At 31.2% G+C, this 19,198-nt stretch overlaps 2 protein-coding genes across 3 annotated transcripts; one reads left to right on the top strand and one right to left on the bottom strand.

Annotated features, from left to right (window-relative positions):
• Window positions 1-232: 232 nt before the first annotated feature.
• LOC129908911 (probable elongation factor 1-delta) lies at window positions 233-7,259 on the bottom strand. 2 transcript variants are annotated; one of them, XM_055985744.1, is made up of 6 exons: window positions 7,248-7,259; window positions 4,895-4,990; window positions 4,500-4,597; window positions 3,834-4,373; window positions 3,499-3,576; window positions 233-1,009 (listed from the first exon to the last, which is right to left on the bottom strand). In XM_055985744.1, the coding sequence occupies exons 3-6, from the start codon at window positions 4,587-4,589 to the stop codon at window positions 371-373; spliced, it is 1,347 nt and encodes a 448-aa protein (XP_055841719.1). In that variant the 5' UTR covers window positions 4,590-4,597; window positions 4,895-4,990; window positions 7,248-7,259; the 3' UTR covers window positions 233-370. The 2 variants fall into 2 exon arrangements, with proteins under 2 accessions (XP_055841719.1, XP_055841720.1); XM_055985745.1 differs by lacking the exon at window positions 7,248-7,259 and having other exon boundaries at window positions 4,500-4,617; window positions 4,895-4,983.
• Window positions 5,717-18,990, top strand: LOC129908902 (uncharacterized). Its single transcript, XM_055985731.1, has 26 exons — window positions 5,717-5,968; window positions 6,028-6,260; window positions 6,322-6,423; window positions 8,978-9,280; window positions 9,381-9,577; window positions 9,646-9,854; window positions 9,915-10,004; window positions 10,550-10,711; window positions 10,778-11,235; window positions 11,294-11,672; window positions 11,735-12,115; window positions 12,330-12,804; window positions 12,865-13,067; window positions 14,974-15,099; window positions 15,167-15,306; window positions 15,376-15,572; window positions 15,630-15,792; window positions 15,919-16,108; window positions 16,178-16,357; window positions 16,726-16,990; window positions 17,053-17,264; window positions 17,335-17,864; window positions 17,918-17,995; window positions 18,062-18,557; window positions 18,618-18,749; window positions 18,836-18,990. Exons 1-26 carry the CDS (start codon window positions 5,873-5,875, stop codon window positions 18,944-18,946), a joined length of 6,108 nt encoding a protein of 2,035 aa, XP_055841706.1. The 5' UTR covers window positions 5,717-5,872; the 3' UTR covers window positions 18,947-18,990.
• The last annotated feature ends 208 nt before the right edge of the window (window positions 18,991-19,198 follow it).

The following is a 19,198-nucleotide window of genomic DNA, read 5'->3' as shown; positions in this document are numbered from 1 at the left end:
ATTTATTCGGCCTTATCAAGAATTCCATTCGTATCGGAAATTTTCTACGATTCCCGAAAACAATAACAAAATCCGATCTTAGAGATGATTTTAATGTAATTTTCTATTATGAACGGATTCCGTGATTGCAAATTTCCGATACGAGAGGAATTCGTGATAAGACCGATTATTTAATGACGGCCAACTTCCTTCAAATAAACAGAAACCAAAAATAATCTTTTTTAAAATGGAATTATTGAATATTAGTTTATTTTATTTTTTTCTCAAAAAAAACATCTACACAAAACTCTTTTCATAATTGGCGAAATAATTAATTAAGACTTCTTTTTCACAAAGATTTGAGACAAAATTCGATTGAAAAACGATAAATTTAAATCTTGTTGAAAGCAGCAACATCAACACTTTGCACATAGTCTTCCAACTTTTCAATTTCCTCAGTGAGCCAGTCGATGGAAACCTTATCGTCTTCAACAACGCACGAGATGCTCAATTTTGTGATGCCAAAAGCAACTGGTGCAAATTTGGAAGCTCCCCACAACAAACCATCAGATGTTATTTTTCGTACTTCAGCTTCTAGAGCTTTCATATCGGTTTCATCATCCCATGGCTTGACGTCTAGTACAAGACTGGACTTGGCAATGAGAACGGGTTTCTTTGATTTCTTTGCTGCATAAGCGGCCAAACGTTCTTCACGGATTTTAGCTGCTTCAGCATCATCTTCATCTGAATCAGAGGCAAATAGATCAACACCATCATCATCGTCGTCTTTGTTCTTATTTGCAGGTGCGGCTGGTGCTGCTGCTTTGGTTGGTGTGGGTTCTCCACAGGTAACACTCAAGGAAGTCAATTTCTGTTCAAGTGACTCGACACGGCTCTGAGACACTAAACACAATTTCTTTAAAACCTCAATCAACTGACGTAATTCAGCATTGTCCTTTTCGACTGCTGCTAAACGATCAACGATATCAGGAGAGGCTGGTGTGGCGGCTAATGTTGCAATTCCATCCATCTAAATATAAAAAAAAAATTAATGAAAATTATTTTTTTATTTTTAAGCGGAGTGATTGAATGAATATACATAATTCAATTAAAAAGTTCAACACCATATCGTCGCTGTTAGAGAAAACCGGCATAACTAAACTAGGTTTCCAGAGGGCAAAAGTTGAAAAAATTATTAGCAGCATATGGGTGGTGGAAAAATTTAGGATAAATGGTATATAAAAGAGGAAACATAAATTGCCTACAAACAAATTGGGGGAAAAGGGGTGGGTTTTTCGTGGTTTTTTACGATTTCTTTCAAAAGTAGACCGCCTATCGAAAAAAGTTAAATACAAAAGTTGTAGATAATATAAAGATCTACAACATTTACTAAAAGCATTTTTTATATAACCTCAAAAATATTGATTTTTATCTTTTACAAAAATATTTGGATTTTCACAAAACCTAGTCAAAACTTACTTACTACTATTATGTTTTGTATCTTTTTAAATAATTTTTCAATCAAAAAAGTTACCGAAAAAATATTTGATTTTTGAAAGTTTGGAATGCCGTTATTTGACTAAAACTTGGATTTTAAGACTATTAAGAAAAACTACACTTTTATTCCACAAAGTATTGCGAAAAATTGAAAAACACAAAAAAAAACTATTTTTAGGACCGATTTTTCCGTAAATGGCAATAATATTGGCCAGAAATATTTTTCTCTGGAAAGCATATTATACTTTTCTGATGGCATTTGACCTTTTAAATTTGAATCTAGCATTAGAATGGCTCTAAGGTGCCAAGTTTTTGAGATATCTTTTTGTGCCAGTATACTGGTAACAATACATTCTTAATTTTTGTAAACTCAGTGTAAATTTAAAGGATTTGCTTCCTATCACACAGCTGATTCATTTGCTTCCTATCACACAGCTGATTCATTTTATAAAAATAGTATGGAAAATTGACAAACTTGGAAATTTAAAACAGCTTTTCTGAAGAATCAAGATTTTTGAGTTATGCCGGTTTTCTTTAACAGCGACGATATGCGTTTCGCCCAGGTATGACAGTGGGCTCATCAGTTAGATGCTATCAAACCCATACTAAGACGCAAAATGCTGGTCTATGATACAGATACTCTTATAAAAATCACAATCTGAATAGACTGTGAATTTTAATATTTTAGGGGAACAGTCTACTCAGGTTGTGATTTTTATAAGTGTGTGTATTCATGGACCAAAATTTTGCTTCTTAGTATGGGTGTGACAGCATCTAACTGATGTCATACCTGGGCGAAACGCATATGAAGTTTAGGTCACTTGAACTATTGAATAAAAAAAACTTTTACAATCTTAAAAACGGAATTCATAGTCATTACTCGAGCTAAGATTTTTCTCAACTCCAGGAAGTTGAGAAATATTTTAAGCAATCGCTGAAGGGAATTGAAAATAGGGCTGTCACTTGAGTAAAGAAAAAAACTTGTTCTAAGGAAATTTTTTTCTCAAACTCGAAAATGACTGAATTAACTGTCATCAAGAAAAATCATTTTTTTAATAATTCGCCATGCATCGGTTTGATTTGCCGCGATTAAACAATATTTAAAAATAAATAGATACAAACTATTTAAAATGTCCATCGTCGAAAAAAAAACTTCCTCAAGTAAAGAAGCCTACTTCGACGTTCACTTGAGAATATTGCATTTATTAAATGGAAAGCCAGTTTTATAAATAAACAAATAACAATAGAATTTTATTTTAGAGAAATATTAGCTCAGCTCATAACAAATTTTTTGATAAGAATAATTAATATTCAAAAAGTCTATAATAACAAGCCCTGTAACTGACGCAGTATATTAGAAAATCATGGACAAGGAAACGGCTTGCGATACATGGAATGCATTAAAGAATCAATTTGAAGCAGCTTCCAAAGATCAGTTATTCAAAATTTGTACCGACCTTTTCGGTTTTAACTGGAAGACCAGCCATGATGTGTCAACACACATTGCTCAGCTAAGAAACTCATTTAATGAGCTTAATAATGGTCTTATTGCCATAAAACATTTCCTCGTTAGAGAAAAAGTTATTGAAGGACAAATTATGGTTCAACAAATTTCAACAGAATATCAACTTGCAGATTTAATGGCAAAGCCATTACCAAGCCATTGTCTTTAAACATTATGCAAACAAATTGGACAAGATATTTAAATTTTACTTTCAAGTAACAAGGGAAAGTATTGAAGTTAATTATTTTACATCAGAAAATTAGTTTTCAATATTATTTATTCTTATCAAACTTTGTTATGAGCTGAACTAATATTTCTCTCTTAAATAAAATTCTTTTGTTATTTGTTTATTTATAAAACTGGCTTTCCATTTAATAAATGCAATAGAGAAAAATTTCGACCCCAGTAATGACTACGAATAAGGTTTCGCTTGGGCGAATGCTTAAGATATTTCTCAACTTGAGTGACGACTGCGAATTCCGCCCTAAATCATTTAACAAATGAAATAACAAATTTACCTTCTCGAGTGAATTTTTGATGTGCTGTCTGGCCTTGGCTATTTCTGATACTAAAGTGCACTGATTTGATGCCGGTCCCTGTTGAAAAAGAAATTATTATTTACATATCTGTATGTGGGTACTACTTTGAAAACAAAATTCTCTACACTAGTAACTAAAGAAAAAAAAAATAAATTTGTAGGTATAAAGAAAATAATTCAGAAAATACAACAGAAAACCTTAATTTTTCACAAATCGATCGAAAGAAAATAAAAAATCAAAAAGGGATAATTCTAAAAAAAAACAGAAAAAACTAAAGAACTATTTTTCTATTTTTGAGGTTTTTAAAGTCAAACCTTATGCTTGAGATTTTTGTTGGATTTCTTATTCGAATCCTGAAATTCAGTTTTAGTTTCAATCAATGTTTGGTTTGGTGGTATATTCTCTTGCTCTTCCGTTTGTTGTTTCTCTGCAGCAACAGCAACAACATCTTTGTTGGTGGTCTTTTTCTTCTTCTTTTTCTTTGTCTTAGTCTCCTCTACAACTTCCGAAGCTACTGGCAAAGCCTCCTTGGACATAGAAGTAGGCGAAAGATCTTTAGACAAACTATTCGAAGAAGAAGCTTCCGATTCAACTACTTTTGGTTTCTTTTGCTTTTTAGGTTTATTAACGACTGTTGTTGGCTTAGCAACCACAACTATTTCAGTAGTAGTTTCGGACATAACTTCTGGACTCTGTGACTTACGAGTAGTCTTCTTGTTTTTCTTAGCTTTAGGTTTTTCAGGACTTACAGACACAGCAGCGGCGGCTGTCACAGTTGCAGTTGGAAGAGAAGAAGAAGAAGATTCTTCTACAACTTTTTCAGTATTGCTTACTGTAACTGTTCCTTTTAGCAGCTTGTAATTTTTATATTTATTTTGTTATAATTTTAAACATTTTACAAGAGTATACAAAAAAAAGTCACAGACACGAGATTATATAAAAAGAAGAACTGTGGGCAATCAGTTTTCTTAAGTTCTTACCTTTGCCAAACGTTCATAGTATTCTCTTTCAGCATCATGGTAACGAGATTTTTCAACCCAAACACGTTCAGCTGCAAGTGGACAGGCCATTTTATGATCTAGAAAAGTTTTTTATGTGCTGTAGGTACACGTAAATTTTTAACTTTGCAAAAAAAATGAATATGTAGGTGGGTATAGGAAAAAATCTATAATTTTGCGTCTGCGTTTTAGAGAATCGCAATTGTGAGAAATGTGTTGTATATTTCTTTTTGGAAGAAATGAAAAAAAAAACGTGGCATGTGCAAAAGAGATGCGATTGATAATTTAGGTATTGCTAGAGATAGCTTTTTCCTATTTTCCTTTGTTTATGGGAAAGTAAAAATATAGGATGGAAGTTAATAGATGGTAGGACTTACGATTTTGTTTTATTTAGTTTGTTTTATGTAAAATACTAAAATAAAATTCAGAACTTTTTTAGTTATCTGAAATATTGCCGGCCAAGACAGAGAGATGAGAGATATCAAAACCAACTCAAGTACAAAAGTAAATTCCGGTTGGAATTTGTTGGAACTTGGAAGTTGGAAGTGGGAGAAAAAAAGAAAGGTTAGATCACAATAGTGTAGTGACATTCACAATAGTTATTTGAAAGTGCTACCAAAATATCTGAATTTTGATTTATCAATAGGGCCTCATTTAGACGGAGATTTTTTTAGCTCAGCAGAATCGAATAGATGAATTTATTTACCTCTTCATTTTTTTTTTTTTTTTCATTTCTTCAACTCTCTAATTGCGAGCAGATAAAAAACTTAATAGGAACGAAAAAATCTCATACAAGCTCATCCGAAGCTGTATCTCAAAAGCTTCGGTAGAACTTCGGTAAAGCTTCTTATAGACCTTATAAGTATATTCTTATAAAGGGTCAAACTTATATAACGTTCTCCTTTTTCCATGCCCAACAGCCTTACTAAAGTTTAAAAAAAAGCTGAAATGTAGCTTCTGTAATACCTTTATCAAAGCTGAAATCTTAGTTGGGTTTCGTTTTGGAAATCAATGACATGGAACTAGAAATATTAGCCTCTTTTTAATTTCGGAAGAGTCAGTTATTGAGTCAACGTGTAATTCGATCAATAATTTTATGAACAATTTGGTACCACTTGAATCACATTCTCGAAATTAGTTCTATTTCCCACCAATAGATGGTTATAGTGGCGACTTATTTCAAAAAAACATTTTCAAACATTTGACGTTTGTTTGCCTTTGCAAAATTTTGTGACCAACAAATAAATTTTGCACTGCAATTTGTATTTTTCCACAATAAATCCTAGAAAATAAATACAAGATCTTTGTTTGCATTTTTATCATCAATTAAATTAGAAAATACGTGAAAAAGGAAAATGTGGACAAATTTTTCACAATCTTCTGCAGAAGATGAAACAATTAGCAATGTGTTTTGTACAAACGGCATTTTCAAGATTTGGAGCGATGATCTTGTAAGAATTTTAAGAATTTTTCATCCTTATAATTTTTTAAAATTTAATCCCATTTAAAGGTATACAAAAGACCACAAGTTGGCGCAAGTGTACAAAATAGAAAAATGTTTATAGCCATTGATAAGACTGTTGTGCTTCTGGAAGATGAAAACATTGCCAAGTGTAGCTTTTTGAGTTTTAATTCTCAAATTGATATTGTTACTATATCCAATTCGGGAAATCTAATTGTCTGTGGCTTATCGGATGGAGAAATTCATGGAGTTTGTATCAATGGAATCCCTTTGTTTAATCTGTAATTATATTTTGTTTTGATGATTTTGTTATGATTTTTATTAAATGAATACGTTTTTTAGGAGCATTAATCAGGACGATGTTCAGAAAAAAACTACAATTGCCGGTATACGACAAGTTGGGAATAGCTACTACATATCCTGTACCAATGGGAGTATTTATAAGTAAGTGCCCACTTAAGAAATATATTTAAAATACATTTTATGAAAGCCTACCCTACACACTAATCTACAGCAAATTTAAACTTTTAAACCAAATCAAAGATCAGTTTTGGTCTTGTAGTGTTCAGAATTATAAATATTTGTTTGTATTATGTAGACTTCCTTTCTTCAAATTAGTTCCACACAAGTTTCTTTAATAGACTAAAAAAAAGTAATGTGAATAAATTAGACGATTTTCTTAAACTAGGTACCTACTCAAAAGTTTGAACTTTGGGTATACAGAACAAACTAAAAATCTAATCAAAATCGTTGGGCCAATTCAATGGAGTTTGATCATAAAGCCTAGTACGCAGTTGAATTAAAAAAAAATAAGTTTAAAATTTATTTTTTTTTCAAAATTTTGATTTTCAAAATTAATTTTTCAAAAACTGTGCCATAAAATGGCTTTATTTAAAATTGTTGTAATAGACTAGGTTTTTGGCTTTACAAAAAGCACGTTATTGTAGGTGTAACCTTTGATTTTTAACAATTTTTTTTTCCAAATTAAGTCATTTTTTTTTTTTTAAATCCCCGCTAAACGAAAGGGAGTAGACCCCCCTCCCTCACGATTTTTTTCTCAACCTACACGCTCTAGCTTTTTGGCACATTGCTCCTAAATCACCCTGTATATAAATTAAATAAAACTCGATTTGGATGAATTTTTCTAACTTTAAAATGCATCTATCTCAAAACGAACGTTTGAATCAATTTTGTATTTAAAAATTATTTTTTTAATTGCTCTCTAGGCCAAGTATTGGTTTTGTGTCGAAAAAAAAATTGAGGTTTTAATCAAAACCAACATGACGATGATGGAGAACTCCGAAAAAGTGGGTGTCGCAATTCCGTCCATCCGCCTGTGCGTCCATCTGTACACATTTCCACAGCCTAAACAGTTGTACAGATTTTCTTTAAATTTGGTACAGATGATTTTTATGGAATTTTGAAAGTTGTTTTTTTTTTTTTTTATCGCATAGAAAGTATATCTCATACAAATTTTTCATTTTATACCAAATAACTCGAAAACGGCTCAAACGATTTTGATTAAACTTTGCAGACGTAATATTCAAAGAGATTGCAATAAAACTGCATTTTTATTTTTTCCAAAAAAAGTCAAATACCTACAAAATTTTTTTTTTCATTTAACAAAATTTTGCCCTAAATGTCTCTTCCCCAAGTAAACTAACATAAAAGCGTTTTGAACTACACTTTATTTTTATTCACTCAGTTTGTTTATTTTTTTTTTAATACTTTCAGTAGTCTTTTGTATGAAAAAAATCTTATTTATTTAAAGAAAATAAACGAAAAAAATTAATACTCGTTTACTTGTTTTTTTTTTTTTTTTTAAAACGAGGAAAATATTGGTTGGATGCAAAATTGTTGAGAAACGGTTGTCCGCAGAAAAAAAAAGTTTTGGGACAAACTTAAACTGTAATAAATTCTTGATTGGTTTTAAAAAAAATCTTTCGAATCACACGTAGTTTGGCAAAGATAAAGCCAGTTAAGGGAAAAGAGAGCAAAAATCATAAAAACCGTAATAACTCGAAAACGAAAAAATTTAAGTTTTTCGACTCAGGAATTCATGGTTTTCGAGTTTTTGGTGAAACGTTTGTAAAACGCATCGAAATTGACTTATTCTTTTATTCGTAAAAGGAAAGAACGAAATCTGAAAACCTCTGAAACATGCAAATTTTCGCAAAAATTGAAAAAAAAAAAAACCATCTAGAAGACATAACTTTCTTTTAAAGTCAGTTAGTATTTACTACGTCCTTTAGAGATGTGAAAGACCCTTACTGAGGGGAAGTGACAACCAAAACTCACTAACTACATACAAAATCAATTCGAGACTACATAATTTAGTATGAAAAGTTGTTTATATTTATATTATATTGTATTATATTTAGGTCCGGATAATTTTTTAACCAATAGAAACATATATAAAATAATTCACTTGGGATCATTAGGTTATTTTAAGTAAAGTTGTAGTTGTCAACCGACGATATGAACATATCTTCAATATTAACACCAGGTTTATGGGATCTAAGAAAATCTTACTTTCCAATACTCTGACCCATGTAAACAGGATTTGCTTTCATATCTTCGTTTATAATTACACTAAAACATCCAAATAATACCAAGAACTATCAGGAACAAATTTCTATCTATTTCATTGATAATTCCTGGCAGACCAGGCAGACCATAAAAGGTGTACTGAAGAGGAGATGTTTTCATTGCCATGCATGATGACTTAAATTAACTCTAAATACTAAATAAAACATCGTATTGCTCAAATGTCTTTGCTATAAAATATTTCTTATATTTTGTATTTATATTAAGATAATACTTACCTATAAAAACAAAGAGCGTGTTTCCTATCATCATCTATCCCTGCCTACAGTGCCGAAAGGGTAGATGAAAATGTACCTCCTTGTTTGTTTTTCCGATTTTCCAGAAAATTACTTAAAATTATATTTCCAATGCTACAAATAGTTTTTATTTTTTTTTTTAAATATTATTGCAGACTCACAAATGTTGATGAAAGTCGCATTGAAACATGTCTTAACATATCGCTGAAAGAGAACGAAACTGTTCTACTCAATGATAGCATAATGGAAAATGTGGCTATTGAAAGAATGACTAACACAAAAAGTCTCAATGAAATAACTGCTGTCGAAATAATACCCCTAACAGGTAGAGATGAATATCTTTTCTTGAGCGGAACAAAATGTTTTCTTCGATTTCAAACATCTCAACAAGACACTAAGATCATCATATCCGATAATTATCAAGGCCTTAAAAATATTTATAATTTGGATAGCTACACGTAAGTTATAAACACGTTTTTTTTTAACTTGTTTATTGATTGTAACAAACAAAGATCGGTATCCTGAGTCTCACATTAATACTGCTTTTGTATTCAACAGCATTGCTTTGACGAACAGTGGCCATCTTCTTGAAATATGTCCATTCACGAAGTTAGTGTATCAAATTCCTTTTGAATTTGATTGCCTCATTGATGATTTGACTGTCATGGAAAATAATGAAAACACAGTTGAATTACTGATTCTAACGAAACCTGATGAAAATGGAGCTCGAGCCATGAAAGTTGTTGAGTTTCCATGTTAGTTGCAAAATTGTTGAAATGTTACTTAAAACCGCACTTATTGTTTTAATATTATAATTTCTTAGCTTTTAAGTGTATTTATCAATTTGAGATGCCCAAGGATACTTGGCTTGTGAATCAACCTAAGTGCTCGGTTAACTTATATTATTTAAGCGGAGAAAACATAAACGCACAAGGCTTACCTCAAGAAATTGAAATGAAATTGGTGTCTGAAACGCAGCCCGCAGAACGTCTTAAGAAACTAATTTATAAAGGTCATCTAGAAGAAGCGGAGGTTTGTTGGTTGTTTTCCTTTCAAATTTTAGTAATTTTGTTCAGTTTTTGTTATTTTTAGGAATTCGGAAAACAATTTGAATTGAGTCTGCAACCCATTTATGAAGCAAAAGCTAAAAAGCTCCTACTAGAAATGAGTAGTATAACAGAGGTATGATATTGTTCGACTACCAGTACAGTTTTAAATTTGGAATTGTTCGATCCTATTTCTTTTTTTCTTTTACTATGTCAACGAGTCAAGGTCCAATTTAATAGACAGTTTCAAATTTCACAATTTCGTTTTTCAATTTAATCAATCATCAAAGATGTGGGATTCATTTGTTTCAGTACTCTAAGGTCTGTCTTTGAAGAACATCGCAAATCGTCTAATACGTAACTTCCCGACAGTATTATGGAAAAGCTGGTCAGTTCTTGTGGAACGTCGATCTAAATCCTGATTTAGAAGCTGTTTGAAATAGTCTCTTAAGACGTATAACCTGCCTTTTTTATTCACTTTGATATTAGTTTTCTTGTGTCCACATAATGCTGGTGAAACGTTTCAAAGTTTCTCGCTACCGTTTAACTGTCGATACGAGTTAAATGACCATTCATTGTTTATAGAAAGTCATATCAATTAGAAAAAATTGAATTTCTCAAAAGATTTATGGAAACGTATTTTACTGAAGACTGAACCATATTTTTTCTCTATTTAAACAGGATAACATGGAACGCTTCGAAGAAATGTTCAAACAACTTACAAGTTTATTAAAGCTTATAGAGAACAAAGTGTTTTTTAAAACTATTCGATCATATGAAATTCCAAGTAGACGTATACTTCCTTTGTTTTTAGATGAAATCTTAATTCATCTTGATGAAGAGGTCTGTATCCTTAGTAAAAATAAATTTGTTTCGTTGATTAAAAAAAAGGATTATCTTCATTTAAAGATGGACGATGATTGTATCCGGGAAATCAAAGAACATCAACTACGTTTGAAAACCTTGGCTCTTATAGATCCATATGAATGTAATATGGATTGGCAACGTTTTGTTTATCATCCAAATATAGTACAACTATGTTCTTCATTTCTCAAGAGTGAAATCCTTATCGCTTGCCTTATATGGAGAAGACATTCAGCGACTATCATACCTCAAATTGATTTACCAAATATTCGCAAACTAATGAGCCTAATTCCAGCCAATGTTGAGCCATTTAATCTGGTACAATGGCTCCGACATTTTGTACCTACTACCGTCCATGCATACCCAAGCCTGATGCCGTATATCATCGATTGGAGTATTCAAAAAACACGTTCATTGCAATTGTCTAAACACTGGCCGGAAATAGGACTTGAATTTTCTACAAAAGTGTCTGAAATTTTTGATGATATACATTTTCTTCATTCGTAAGTTTAAACAAAAAAAAATATCTGGTCTTTAATAAATGTTTATTTTTATTTAAAGTGATGTAAGACGCCAGCATGAAAAAAATATCGAAAAGCTTAGAGACTTGGTTAATGCATTACAAGACTTGGCTGTTCTAAAGAAAAGTTATAACCTTGTATTTACTTTGGACAACTACATTAAAGACTCGTTAGATGAGACGGCATTCTGTATACTTCAAAGAGTACAAATTACTAACTTGAAAAGCCTTGTTAATGATTTCCTCTATCCAATTTATATGGAGCGCGGTCGTTCGCCGGTTAAAGCGATTCGAAAATACATATCTTTTCTTGTTGCTAGTCGGCAAAATTTAAGTTCCTGGCTAAATCGTGCCGTTACATCAATAGAACTTTTGCACAGTGAAGATGCTCGTTTGGAAAGTGCACTTTTGGTTTTGCAAGTATGTAGTTAAATCTGTTTATTATTTGACTTCGATCCTCTAATATGAGTAAACTCTTAAAGGCAGCTCCAGTACCGTGGCCTGTAACTGTAGGTCCACTCATTAAATTAGGTGAATCAACTCACCCATTGGCTCAAAAGATCAACACAGAATATGAGATTCAGATTATAAAAATCATGAAGGTTAAGTACGGATGGCCTGCTGATGGCACAGACTATAACATGAAACTGGTGTTTAGAATAGTCAAGACGGATTTACCAGAAATGATTGATGACATCAGAGATCTTACCAAAGCCACTCCTGAAATTCAAGGAAGTGCGAATTTCTATTGCTGCTACGAACTGGCGAGAAAGGGAAAAATTGATACTGCATTGAAATTTTTCAATAGCTTGGGAACTCAACAAAAAGCTGAATGTAGCGAAAAGATTATCAATATATTTTCTGTAAGCTTATTGCTTCTCTTAAGCTTAAATTCTTTTACCTGAAGTCCTATTTTAAATGAAAAACTCTCGGGTAAATGTTTATGGGAGATTTAAATTTCGGTCCCTTCTGATAAAGCCAAAGGAATGTGAAGCATTTCTCCCAAAAATATTTTTACGGAAATTTTCTTACAGAATTGGACTTTAAAAGCTAATATAAATTCTTATTATTTTGTAGGAAGTTCTTGAGGATCCAAATATTGATGAAATATCACACAGTAATTTGTTTGAGTTTTTCAAACTCATGACTCCACAATCAAACACAAGTGATCAAAATGTGTTGTTGAAAATTCAAAAATGCCACATTCTTCGAGTACGATTCCAGCTAAATGTCCTAACAGATGATTTAAGAAAACAAGATGTTCGCCGGGAGCTTTTAGAAAAAGGAGTATCTAATTTGGCACAAAAAATAAAACAGAACAAAATCAATGTAACTTCGCTTTGGAATGAAATTTGCGAACTCGCAACTGCACTGGAATTTGAAAAAGTTTTTGGAGTTTTGGAACTTTGTAAAGTGTTGAATAATGTTCATTTGTCATGTGCTTTAGCGTACTATACGTTAGAATTGATAAATTGCACAAAACAAAATTATGAAATATTTATTGATCTGGCAATTTTGGTTATCTCGCAACAAATCGTTTTATGTCAGAATAGTAAGTTTTTCATTTTGTTAAATGTTGATAGTCTAATAGTATTTTCATTTTTGTTTTCAGAACACGATAGAGATACTGCAATGGTCACTGATCCTTTAGCTTTTCCACTGTCTTATAAACTTCTTGTAACGGCTTTACAATCTGGAAAGACGTTTAAGCTTGAAATTATTGAGCTTCTTAAATGGGTCCGCATTGTAAACATATCATATGAACTCGAAGTGATACAAGAATGTTATGGTATTGAAAATGACGTCAACGATCGGGTAAATATTATTAAAATATGCACTTTCTATTGGATTTTATTAAACTTATTTTTACTAATTATGTACATAGTTTATTTAATATTAAAAATAAGAAAATTAAGGCTGTTCTAATATTCGTTCGAATTTGAAAACGGAAACGAAAATTGAATCCGTACGGATTAAAAACGGTTGTTCTGATTTCCATTCGTCTTTTTTGTTGCAGAACATTTTTTTCCGGTAGCATATTGCTACCCGGATTGAAAACGGCAAACATTTGTCGGATTTTTGATGCGTTCTTTTTTCGAAACACCTTTGATTCCGCAAAATGTGTTCGAATGCGGAATTCGGAACAAGCTAAAATTTGAAAACGGGAGAAAATAAAAGTTTTCATATCCTTAGAAGTCGTATTAGTCTAGGTGGCCGAGGTTCGCCGCCCGATATTGGAATTGTTTTTTTTTTTATGTCAATAATCGTCAATAAATAAACGACAGCTAAATAGGTCTCGTTTTCGGAGAATTTATTCGGTGCAATGTGTGAGGCAACTACTAGGTCACCTAGACTAATACGACTTCTAGGATATGAATTTATATAAACTTTTTAAGAAATATTGAATTAAGCATGATTTCAAATAGCTTTCAAGATTCGAGACGGCTATCGTCTTTTTGATAATTATCATTTTAACAATTACGGAATGACCCCCCGTTTCGTGGAAGAAGCAATCTAATTTTATGAAACTTGGGGAGTCTTAAAAAAACTTCACATCCTAAAAGTTTCACGAAGACTTATTATTAATCTTTATTAAATTAAAGAGGCCAACAAGACTGTTAATAAATTGATAAAAAGTCAATAAAACGCCTTATAGTCTTGTTTAATTTTAAATTTTTTATTGAGGACGCGTTTCGGCTAAACAGCCATCCTCATATCACAATCAAAGTCGATTGTGATACGAGAATGGCTGTTTAGCCGAAACGCGTCATCAATAAAAAATTTAAAATTAATCAAGACTATAAGGCGTTTTATTGACTTTTTATCAATTTATTATTAAAAGTAGCCAAATTATTCACAAACAAAGACGGTAACGGATAAGACCCGTACGATCATCTCCGTTACCGTCTTTGGCTGTAAATAACTTGACTATGTTTAATTATTAGTTTTTTATGATTATTAGTTTAATTTATTAGTTTTTTATGATGAGCTCTTAAGACTCACCAAAGTTCTAGAAAATAATATACAACGTCTTCAACGAAATATGTAAAATTAATGAAAAGCGTCTTTATGGCATCTCCGTTATTTTGAAAGACCATTCTTTCGATTCTACCAACCGTGAGTACAATTTTAGGCATACTGTTTTGTCATTTTCCCCAGTGTAATATTCTGAAAATGTACGAGTATGTTGGTGTTTTTAATCCCCTGCAATTTTGTTGTTCATATAAATTCAAAATTATAATGATACCGAAAATGGGGTTAATTTGCTGCTGCACCGCAAACCAAAAGTGATTGTTGTTTGTTTGAAATTGTACGTTTTAGATTAAGGACGTACCGCAATAAACACAATAAATTGTATAATTTACGACGGTATAAAGTCCTGGTCGTACCTGTTGTTGGTACCAAGCAGTTGATTTTTGAAATAGTGTCAAAAATTTGCTCTTTTTTAAAGTCAAAATAATTGAATATATTTTACATACATTTTTTTTAAAGAAATATGTTTCAAAAAAATCTTTTGCCGATGTGTTATAAACCTTTTGTTATCGAATTAGTTTTAAAACAAATCAACCTATTGTCAAACGCACCAAACCGAAGTTTTTGAGTGAAGCAAAGCTCTAATTTTCAACTCAAGAAAAATACACCATAAATAATTATACTTACATATTTACATTTCTTTATCTTGTATTTACTGTCTTATATTTTACGGTTATTACTTTATCAGATTTTTAAGCACTTTGAAGATATCGAAAACCCAAAACCAATGGATATTAAACCGCAACAAAATAAACGTAATTCTGTTTCTGTTTTCGATGAAATTGTGTGTGTACAAGAAGTTCGTAAGGAAAAAGTGAGTTTTTTTTCAAAAAGGATCTACAATTTATGTAATTTTAATTATTTTTCATTTTTATTACCAGACAGTAAGAGATCACTCACCAGTGGTTAATTGCGTTTCACTAGCACTGCTTTTAATTGTTTTGGAAATACAACCAGCTATATATTCCTTTAGCAAATTAAAAACTTTAACTTCGGAAAAATTGAAAGTTGATGCTGCCAGGTATACATATAATCTTAAATTTATTTTTCATTATCGTCGATTTTTTATGAAAACAAAATTATATTTTAGAATTAAAGGAGAATTTTTACACTCTATCGAATTATTGGTAAAATCAAAACAACATAACCCATGGTATTCTGTGGCGCAATACCTATTGGAGTATCAGAAAAATTCTGATAAAAAAATAATCCACTTAGATTTTGTATCAACGCAATTACGAAGGGTTTTGCGGCATTTACTTTCTCACAAAGAACCCAATTTCCTAGGTAATAACTTAAATCAGTTTTTAAGGCTATATACAATTTTCAAAAATACATTTTAAGATTTATTTGCAATGTTAATAACCGATTTGCAACCTCGACTTCAGTTGGAAAATCTTATGAACGATTTAAAATCTGATGTTCAAAGAGTTAATCTTCTTATATTAGCAGAAATGTATAACACACATATAGAAGATATGGTTAAGGTGAAAGAAATCAGAGAGAGGTAAATGATTAATATTTTACACATGAAACGTATTGTAAGTTAAATTTCTATTAAGAGTGGTTAAGGAGGAGAAAATAGTATTCAATAAGTTCAAATTAATTTAATGTTTTTTTTTTCTTTTTGCAGTCGCATTAAGCAATTCTATTTTACCGAGCTTTGCAAGCAAGATTCTAGTCTGAAGACTAAGCCCGACATTGATATTGTATCAATGGGACAGCTTATGAAAGAACTAAGAAATAAAATGCTAGATGTTCGTCTTTTAGAACGACTTAGTAAAGATTTTGGATGGGATTATCAACAAGTATTAGTTTCGCAAGTAATTTTTTTTACCAAAACATAATTGTGTTCTTATATAATTTTACTAATTGAATATTCCGATAAATAGGTTATAGCTGTTCTTCATTTGCAACAGCCCAACTTTGAAATTAAAGTCGACACTTTTGGAAAAGAGGAACTATGCATGAAAAATTCTGTCGAGGAAATAAGAAATCTCTGCCAGCCCTACATAAATGAAATAAAGAATACTGAGCTCTTGGCATCGAAACTATTGAATTTTATGTCAGAAGTATGATCATTTTACATTCTGCACCTCACACGAATTGAAAAAAGGATTTTTCTTTGAATCAATCAAAATTGTAAGCCTTCAAAAAACACTTGGCAAATTTTTGTCTTCTTCAAATCTCAAAACACTGGTTATGTTGAAAATATGTCTTTGTTTCTCTAACTTTTGACATTTTATTGCATGTTTTTAATTAAATAAATTTTAAACAATTGAATTATTCAAATATCCTTGTAATAACCGTTGGGAAATTTTCCTTACTTTAATCTCCAAAGCACTAGCCGTTTTGATCTTAAGAAAAAATCTTTTTTTCAATTCAAATGTAACTGCAACATTTCATTATCATATTTTAATTTTGAACATTCTTATTCCAGATAAATTACTATTTTTATGAACATTACTTATGTGTAATTGAAATTTTGAATTACATCAATGAATTACCCAAGGAAATGCAACTGTGGAACTGTATTTTAATATTTTTGAAACACAAAATGATCTCAAAACGTCGACATCGCCCATCACAAATGGAAACCGACTGGTGGTTAAAGTCTCATTCTGAAATTGGTGTTTTACCAAAAATTTCCAAATACCGATTGCCATTTATGCCAATTGTTCAACAGCCTCTAAAAGATATTTTAGGTATTTTTTAAGATTTTTTTTAAATATCAAATAAGATAATGAAAGTTTTTATCCATTAACAGATAACGAAATCAATATCGACAACTGTGAGAGTTGGTTTCCATTAATTAAGATGCATACCGTTTTGCAAGCAACTGCCACACAATCAGAAATTCTAAAAATGCAAGATTATTTCTGTATGTCGGCTGTGAAAAATTCCATTTCCGATTATAAGTCAAACGTGGATTCAGATACATGGAATTTGCAACCTACAAACAATGCCTTTTTGCAATCTGTAAGTGATTTAATTACGAGTTAAGAATTTAGGCATATTAAAATCAATTTTCTTTTCGGTTTTCACAAAGATTCTAAGATTAGTACAGCATGTATCCAATACATCAAAAGTATTACTCATACTTTACTTTGTTGTCAGCCATGCCCCTGATGGAGCAGATCAAGTTGAAGCTTCTTACGAGTGCTACAAATATACATTGAAACACGAACAAGAATTATTAAATCAAGAAAAGTCTGTAGAAACTGTTCGAAAAGCCAAAAGAAAGTATCCAATTTTTAAAACCCAACATTTACTGCATGTGTATGGACTTGTAGAAGACAAACTGTTACAGTTGGTTGAAAATCCAAAAGATCTCATTTATTCATTATACCATCACGAAATGATTTTGAAACCCAATAAACCTGATATAAATAAAGTTTGTAAGGAAATCGCTGAACTTCATGACTTGGATATAGATATGATGCAATTCAATTTGCTTCAAAAATGGTTATCTTTTGCAACGATGTCTTCAGAAGTAACCACATTAGAAGAGACCTTCTATGAAGACATAAATAGTTCAATAAGCGTTCAAGAAGAAAATGATGGTGAAAACGTTATGAGGTTATTTAAAGACTACCTGTTAAAATTCAAATACTAAAAATGTTTCTTTTCAGAGCTCATTATATTCTAAAAAGTTGGGAAACAGACAAAGCTATACAATTTCTTGTTGGTCATATATTCCCAGCTGATGGGTAAATTCCTCATAAAAATACTTAACTGTTAACTCTATTTTTTCTTATAAAATAAAAATATTTCAGATCAGTAAATACAAGCAAGCAGCTTCAGATGTTTGAATGCTTTTCTCAGCTCAACGATGGCAGTTCAAGCTACAACGATGTGCTGTCCCAACAAAAATACATAATAATTAAATGTGTTCATAATTTAAAACAACTTGGCTATAATTTTAGTCTGGATAAATTTGCAGACTATGATAAAATAACAATTTTGAAAAAAATCTGGCAGAGCCATGCTAATAATCAATTTGCCATGGAAGTTATTGCTAACATTTGTCTTGGTTTTAAAATTTACATTCCTAAAATATGGAATGGTGTTTTGAGGCAAATGGTTAAGTTTAATATGATTCGAGAATTGAATTCACTCGTTGATGTGTTATCGTGTAATTCACATATCTTACATACAACGGGGTTAGTTCAAGCTTGGGATTGTGTCTTAAAGTTGCCATTTAAGAAGGCCAATAAGACTAGATCGTTTGAGCAAGAAGAGATTTTGATGAAGACACTCTTTAGAATACAGGTACGAGTTTTTAGCTTTTAAGTTGAGTTTAAAATTGTTATATAATAAAAACTTATTTAGGGATGTCCTGTAGTTAGTGAAATAAATTTGATTGAGATTGCAGAAGATTGTATACGCATAGACCGAACTCATATGGCTGCGATTTTAATTGTGTTCTGCTGTTCACCGAAAGATCGAGACATAATCAAAAAAGTAAGTGACAGTTTGTTTTAGATTCAAAACAAACAATTGCATACATTTTTTAACAAGTTACTTATAACTTACTTTTGTATTTCTAGCTCATTACATCACGAATGAATCCAAATGTACGTAAGGATATTCTTGAATTAGAAGAATCAGGAATAATGCCTAATATAATTAATTTTGTTTTGAAAGAACTTAACATTTAAGATTTTCTTCGTTTTGGAAAATAAAGTGCATAAAATAATTGAAATCACAGGTAATTTCTTAAATTGTCTGAAGTAGCTTCTTTGATTTTTTTTTTTCAAATGCCAATTCCAATTCAAAACCCGGCTTTTTAATCACAAAGACAGATTTTTAAACAAATACGATCTTGGTTGCCCTCTCCAAACATTGAATGTCATTTTCTCTATGTCGGTGTTCGAGGTTTTTTTTTGGAGCGATACTTTAATCTTAACTCG

The sequence above is a fragment of the Episyrphus balteatus genome, chromosome 2 (assembly GCF_945859705.1).
Source record: "Episyrphus balteatus chromosome 2, idEpiBalt1.1, whole genome shotgun sequence".
Taxonomy (NCBI): domain Eukaryota; kingdom Metazoa; phylum Arthropoda; class Insecta; order Diptera; family Syrphidae; genus Episyrphus; species Episyrphus balteatus.
The sequence above is the reverse complement of the archived record's forward strand: the minus strand, read 5'-3'. Positions and strand labels throughout refer to the sequence as shown.